General features: G+C 41.6%; 1 protein-coding gene across 1 annotated transcript; it reads left to right on the top strand.

Moving 5' to 3' along the window:
- Positions 1-3,411: 3,411 nt before the first annotated feature.
- LOC142793110 (uncharacterized) lies at positions 3,412-6,345 on the top strand. Its single transcript, XM_075885740.1, has 2 exons — positions 3,412-3,933; positions 6,140-6,345. The coding sequence occupies exons 1-2, from the start codon at positions 3,777-3,779 to the stop codon at positions 6,343-6,345; spliced, it is 363 nt and encodes a 120-aa protein (XP_075741855.1). The 5' UTR covers positions 3,412-3,776.
- Positions 6,346-7,294: the final 949 nt, after the last annotated feature.

Genomic DNA, 7,294 nt, shown 5'->3' with positions numbered 1-7,294 from the left:
CAAACCCGTTCGCCAAAATAAACGTGGCGTCCATGACGTAGTGGGTCAGCATGTGGCCGCCAGTGCACTGGCTGTTTCTTTCTCAAAGAAAAACATCCTCGTAACATGATATCAAAATGTACACTGAACCATCTGAATAACCGGTTTTTTCGCTCACAATTTTACGTGAATATTTTGGAAACGTGTTTCTGATGCGAGCGAGCTGAACCGAAATCAGCCGCGAGCTTCCGTATTGCACTTGCGAAGCAACACGAGTGCGTCGAAGCCCCTGCTTCGTATATCTTTCACTCCAATGTCAAAATCAATTCTCGCCATAAGACTTCGTCTATAAGGTTCTTCGTGGACTCATGCTCCTGTTGATGTACAAAGAAGTTCCCCGCACAAACAATATAACTTGTATGAAGCTGCATACTACCTCGTCTCCCCTCTCCTTAAAAGCATACATGTACACATATGCCTTATTGTTTCCATAACTTGAACATCTGGATGCTTCATATGTGGTTTGTTCTTAACTACCAGTATTACATTATGTGGGAAGCATACCACGTGATCCCTTGGGATGAATCTTGATATATTCATAGCTTCAAGTATGCTTCGCCTAGTTGTTTTCAATTTGTGCTGAAAAAAAGTTTTTTTTTCTTCATCTACCAATAGGAAGAGGTAGCTATTATCCAGTTAAGCTACTCAACAAAGTTAACATTCATTTTTTGTAGTAGTTGTGCAAAGTATTACCGCACCAAACTCACTGCATTCATATATTTACTAAAGGTCCTCTTGCAGGACTGGTGAATTTGGTTAGGGCAGGTAAAAATTGTCCGAGTTGCCTCTTGTACTATTTAGTTACTTCAGCATTTCACACAACTTCAAATATTATTTTCTTTTTTTTCATAGGCAGCCTTCCATTTATGGGGCAATGATTTTGCGATGGCCCCTAGTTCAATAGCATCAGCCAAGATAGGCCAATCAGTGTGTAATTGACAAGGTTGTTAGTCCAGCGCTCTGTTCTCGTCTCTTCTATCCCCTCCTGTCGTTTGCGCTGTTAAGCACTTTCTTCGTCTTCCAGTGTGTAATTGATTTATTGACTCAGTTATTTACGAAATTCTAAAAACATGTTAAACTGCTAAAAAACTTCGAAAATAGGCATTTATATATTGGATTTTGCACGCCTCTCTGTCGACATTTATTCGGCTTTGCTCTCGGAGTGTGCAATATGTATTTATAATAGCACCCCAGCGCACGTGTCGATGCTGAAGACGACATTGTGAAGGAGCCGCCTTTGCAAAACATAGCAGCCGAGCGTAAGGGGATCTTTGAAAATGTCTTTTTATGAAGGTCAGATGGAGAAAAAGAACATTACTGACCAGTCATCTCTACTAACTGTTGCACTTTTTTTCTTTCAGGTCCAGCCAACGTCCACGGTAGTAGAGCGCTCCATTTCTTATCATTTTTACGCACCCGTAACATTTTCAATATTATGCGGCATGATAGTGACACAAAATATGCTTTCTTTTCTCTATCCTCAGCGATTACCACCAGCACAGTTTCTCCCAAGGAATGTATGTAGGCCTATCGTGACATATTTTCTCGCGTTATCGGAGCCGTGCAAAAGTGAACCTTATTGTCAAGTTATTGGGCGTTCAGTACTCTTGCCTGGACCTGAGTACCTTAACCACTAGACCACTGTGGTGGGGCTGTGGGTGTGTGTGGTTTGTGTTGGGGGGGGGGGGAGGGGGAAGCGGCAGTTATATTTCCCAAGTATTTGTAATGAATGACAAGCATTACTGACTGAATTCAGTTCAAGAGTGTTCCTAAATGAAATCTATATATTGCATCTGTCCTTCACTGATGAATTGTACATCTGCGTATGGCCATTGTTTCTTTTTCTCACTAATATAGGTAACAGGCCGCCGTGGGTGGGTGAGTAAATGTACATTTGCAATTTGTTGTCTTTACCTGCGGACCACGATGCGCTTTCAGATGAGCATCACTGTTATATCTGTACCTGTGCTCAACATCACGTTATCCTCACTCTTAACAAAATATTCTTCAGCTGCTGCTAAATAACTAGACATAAGTCTTCTTCAAATCACGCAAAAGTGCACTCGAATGGCTTCTGAGGAATAGGGATCAATTATTGAAAAAACTTTATTTTTGGAACAAAAAAAACTTTATCTAGGAATAGTGATATCAATCAAAATTATACAGGTAACAAAACCGGGTCTACTTAACTGCCGATGTCCATCTGAACAAAATATCAGCAGTCGCTAGATCGTGCGGAGTCATTTCAGAGTTGACGCTGTCAGATATGACTTCGTTACATGTCGGTTGTTACGTGACACTTTCGCTCCAGAAATTAAATGGGGAAGTGACATACTGTGTCCATCGCTTATATAGAAATCAACACGCACATACCTTTTGCATAGCTAAATCAATCACCATTTTCAGCTAATCATTAGCAGGCTAGTATTTTTCTCTCAATTGCTATATAAAAATATGGGGACACCAGAGGCTAATTTTTGCCGTCGCCGTTATGTTATCTATAAGGTTCAAATAAATAATATCTCCTGTCTTGTGACATGTTGTATGGGCCTACGAAACTTGTGAAAGCCACACGCGGGCGTTTGTCCAGCAGATATTAAAAACACCGGCTGGTTCCGTCAGGCGAAGGAACATGAATGAATGAATGAATGAATGACCTTTTTCGTTCAGAAACCAAAAAAAAATAAAAAACGTGACGAGACCATCCCAAAATTTTCTGCTCAATTTGTTAACCTTTTTTGGGACATGAGACGGCAACATTCTTTAATTCGATGAAGCCTTTTATTTCGCTAATCACGTAGAGAAATATAAGTCCAAGGTAGCTTTATCGCAAGAAAATACAGTAAAAATGCTTACAAAATGAGAGCCGAAACACATTTGTTTCAACATGTCCAAGTTTGGTCAGAAAGCATAACTATGACAAGTATTGCCTTCATTGGTTCCGTGTGAGACTAATTCTGTGAGAAAATCTCAATGCGATTGCATCCGTCAGCGCTTGCGAAAGGATTAAGAAGTTTTTGTTGCATACGCCGGTTGATAATCATCTCTTCGCGGGAATTCACATGCTTCTATCGTCACCTGGCCCCAAGTAATGATCCTGAGGAGATCTTCAAAGGCGAGAATTGACAGGAGGGCCGGTGGAGGGCTGCATTGCACGGGCAGAAACTGCGCACTTTTACCGAAAAGGCGCAGTCATGCTCTAGCGCACACTATCTCACCTGAAAGTGGTCATTCACTTATCAACACGTAGCAACACTCTTGTACAGGCCCTTCGGTTCCTGACTTTGTACCTACCCTGCACTTTGCATGGTCGATATCCTTAGGCATGTTGTGCTTTCATCACTTACATCACGATGGAGCAACAGGCAGCACAAAAACCGCTTCGGTCCCGGCAGTGGCCTTACTGCTTACGCCAGCATTATGTGAAGTTACACCAAAATGAATCCTAGTGCTTCAAGCTTATATACATTCTATTTGTTGCTTTTGAATTCATTGTTTTACCCTTCCTACAATTTTTGCCCGTACAGAAACAGCTTTTCAGGATTTCCAGTGTGGCTTAGAGTACCCGATTGTGTTTTTTAGCAACAACGCCTTGTAGCCGCTGGTCAGTGTTTAGGCTCGCCGTCGTTCGTGAGATGAAATTCCAGCCAAAAATGGCTGTAGTATTGTCTCTCCAACAATTCTAGCGTAAGTTTTTTCACCAATATTGACTCGAAATAATACTCAATGCGTGAAACATGGTGTCTTCTGCAGCCGCCAAAGAGGATCCTCCTTTGATGTGCTCGCTGGATGGACAACACGTGTACCAGTATCCTGTAAAAATGTGCTCCTACATCATCTTCCTTTCGGCCGTAATTGACCCCTTCAAGGGCGACGTCAACCCACTTGCGGGAAGTGAGTTTTCCTCCACCAATCTTTTCTTTACGAAAACAAAACAGGAATAGCGGCAACCCTACTCCTTCACTTAAATTCCCCGTAGTGGCACCCATGCGTCGGAATTCAATAAAGCTATTTCATAAGCGTTCTATCTAGGACAGAGGGGAGATAGAACAAACGCATGAGAGAGAACGAACAGCCAACAGGCGAGCTGATCAACTTCAGAATTGTTTTCAACGCATGAACAAATATGCAATGAAGGCAGCTGAACATCAATACTCACAGGCACTTTATTTCAAAGCGTGAGATTCCAGAGCGGGAATGGCATTACTAATTTATTTTTGTAAAATGTCTGAAGAGTACGCTAGGTAGCGCCGGAATTTCGTGACTAGTTCTGTGGTGATATTTTGGCGTGCGATTGCGATAAATCAGGCTTAAAACAGGCTATTTCGATTCTTCGGGCTCAATCACGTACGTTTCAATTTATTCCACGTCATCTCGAGACCATTTTCTATCCATTCTATTGATAGAATGGGCCTACACTTGTTCCGTACAACTTTCGTGACTATTCTCGCGTCTTGACCGCCAGTATAGCCGTGACCATTCCTACGTGGCTCCCTCTCGTTCTTTTGTCCGATCCCTTTGCCATTCTTGATAGACCACTCCCAAAACAGCATCCCACGTGCCGTGTGTATTTCTTGGGTTAACATCGCCTTTAGTCCCACCTCCTAAACGAACCTTAGGAGCCATGCACATGTTTGTTCCCACTTCGGAAGCGGATCTCAGAGCTCATGTATCGTGACAAGCAAGGTTCACATCTGCTCCATCAGATGTCACAGTGATTCTTGCTGTTCATGATAAAATTATTGGCTCTTTTCACTAACTCATCAAGTCAATTTTAATAACTACCACAACAATCAATTGGTTCCTATTTTAAGTAGGCCAGTTTTTCGATATCCTATGTATGCACCATGACTCTTAATTTGAACCAGGACCATCAATGTCGTGCAAGCTTTATTCGAAATAACGGAAATGCTTGTCCGGAAGTGCTCGTGAGAAAAACAGTAGTTCTGTCGTTGCTCTTATAACCAGATAAACACGGGGGAAGTAAAATGAGGCTCCGAAATATTTATTTGTGCAGAAAGTATTCACTATTGAAAATAGTGTTGAATCTTTGGTTCAAATCACTGCTGGCGCTGCACGACTTGATTTCAATAGAGGATCAAAAATGTATATATGCCTCATATTGTAACATATTTATGACAACCTTGACTCATGCAAACACTCACACAAGAACTCACACCTCCACCCGAGTAACACACACGCCACAAGCGCTGAGCCTCGTGTGTCTTACTCGGGTGGTTGTGTGAGTGTTAGTGTGAGTTTTAGTGTGATATCTGACAATATGACGAATAATCAACTAGCCCAACAACAAGCTTAATTGAGTTATATGTGCTTTTTCTTAGTTTTTCGATAATTTTATCGTAATCCTCGTGCGTTCAAGATATGTGCCGCAGGTGAACGAGACCTTCCAAACGAGACAGACGTCCCTCCGAAGACAGAGGCTCGATGTGATGTACATTCGTTAAGTAGATAATGTCGCTGTTCCTGATGGTAATGTTTCGGCAAGCGTAGTTGTCGTATTTATGCAGAAGGACGAGAAAGGCGAGACCACTTGCCCCAACGTTGGCGCTAGCGACATTCCCTCTTTAACGATATTTTACCGCTCAACAATACTTATGTTACAAGAAAAAGGTCCAGTTTTTCATTCTTTTAAAAGTGAACATGACAGCCACCACTCTCAATAGAACAAAATATTTCAATGACAGTTGGGCTATAGAAAAGCACTGCGGAAATTAATTGTTGCTTTAAACTGCAGCGTAGTAACTGGCGTAAATTTAGATGAATTATCGTGCACGAAGAAGGTTAAATGCGGATGGCGGGATCCGAATTCAAGACCCCCTAATTACGCGTAATCTCTTCGGATTAAGCTATGACTGATGGCGCTTACACGCCAAATCGGTAAAGTAATTACTTTACCAAATACCTGGCGTTATACCACCATGTAACACCAGGTAGCACTACCAGGTGTTATACCAGGTAGTGCTAGGCAGCGCTGTTCGTGGCAGAGACGGGGCGAGTGGCTTTTCTTTTGAACTTATTCGGTTGTCCCTAACGAAGTGTCGACCCCCTCGAAAAAAAATTTATTGTTTCTTTTTCTCAGCGGAAGAGCAGTACGACGCATTCACTAAGGCTTCCAAGAGCGGCGCCCTGAAGAAGCTGCTTTCGTTCCGCTACGATGACGTCAATTCCATGACCGCTGACGACATCAGCACCAGCTTTGTGAAGGTGCGCTCGGATGTGTTCCACGGTGTCGACATTCGCTACACGCAGAGCAATCCCACCTGGCTCAAGCTCCTCACGGTATGAAGAATGAGACGTTACTTATGTGAAGCTATTTAACGGATCGTTTACAGTATGTTTCTCTCAATCGGGTGACCTCTTCACATCCTAAAACACAAACTAGTGTACCGCAGGGATCTATACTAGGACCGGTATTATTTAACATGTACATTAAGTACCTCCCAAGCATTCCACCTACATTGAACATAGTTATGTATGCGGATGACACTAATCTTTTGAAGTACATCCCTAAAACAGATTGAAAAAGAAATCAATGATTATTTATATCTATTGTCTGACTGCTTGAACTTAGACAAACTTCAAAATGTTACGAAAGCTAAATATGTAGTAATTAAGCCAATAAATGAACCAATGCTTCTTAATATTACTGTTTTATTCAAAGCAAAGCAGATAGAACGAGTAGCAACGCAAAACCTTTTGGGTGTACAGTTTCAAGAAAACCTCTCTTAGGACAATCATGTAATTAAGCTCAGCAGTGAACTTAGCAAAGTAGCATGCTCTATATATAAAATTAGTAGTCCTATACCACTACCACTAAACAAAGGCAATGTACTATACCTTTTTTTTACTCAAAACTTAGTTATTGTGCATAAGTCTGGGAAACAACAACTGGAAAAAATTACGACAAATTATTTAAACTGCAAAAAAACGTCATCAGATGTTTCGAAAACATTCATGATAGGCCGTGAGACTTACCCACACACAATTTTTTTAATAAACATTCACTCATGAAAGCAAGTCAAATTTACTACTATAGATTACTCGTGCTCATAAAAAAGCAGAGACTCCATATTAGTAGTATACCGATTTCATCTCCACGGCATCAGTTACGCCACCAAACAACAATGCCACCACTCACGCGAACAAACTACGGACGCCAGGACCTACAATATCAAATACCCCGCCTAATAAACATTGTGAGGAACGACATAGACTTTTACGCACCCCGTTTTGA

The sequence above is a fragment of the Rhipicephalus microplus genome, chromosome 2 (genome assembly GCF_043290135.1).
Source record: "Rhipicephalus microplus isolate Deutch F79 chromosome 2, USDA_Rmic, whole genome shotgun sequence".
Classification (NCBI taxonomy): domain Eukaryota; kingdom Metazoa; phylum Arthropoda; class Arachnida; order Ixodida; family Ixodidae; genus Rhipicephalus; species Rhipicephalus microplus.
This window is presented reverse-complemented; position numbering and strand designations above follow the sequence as displayed.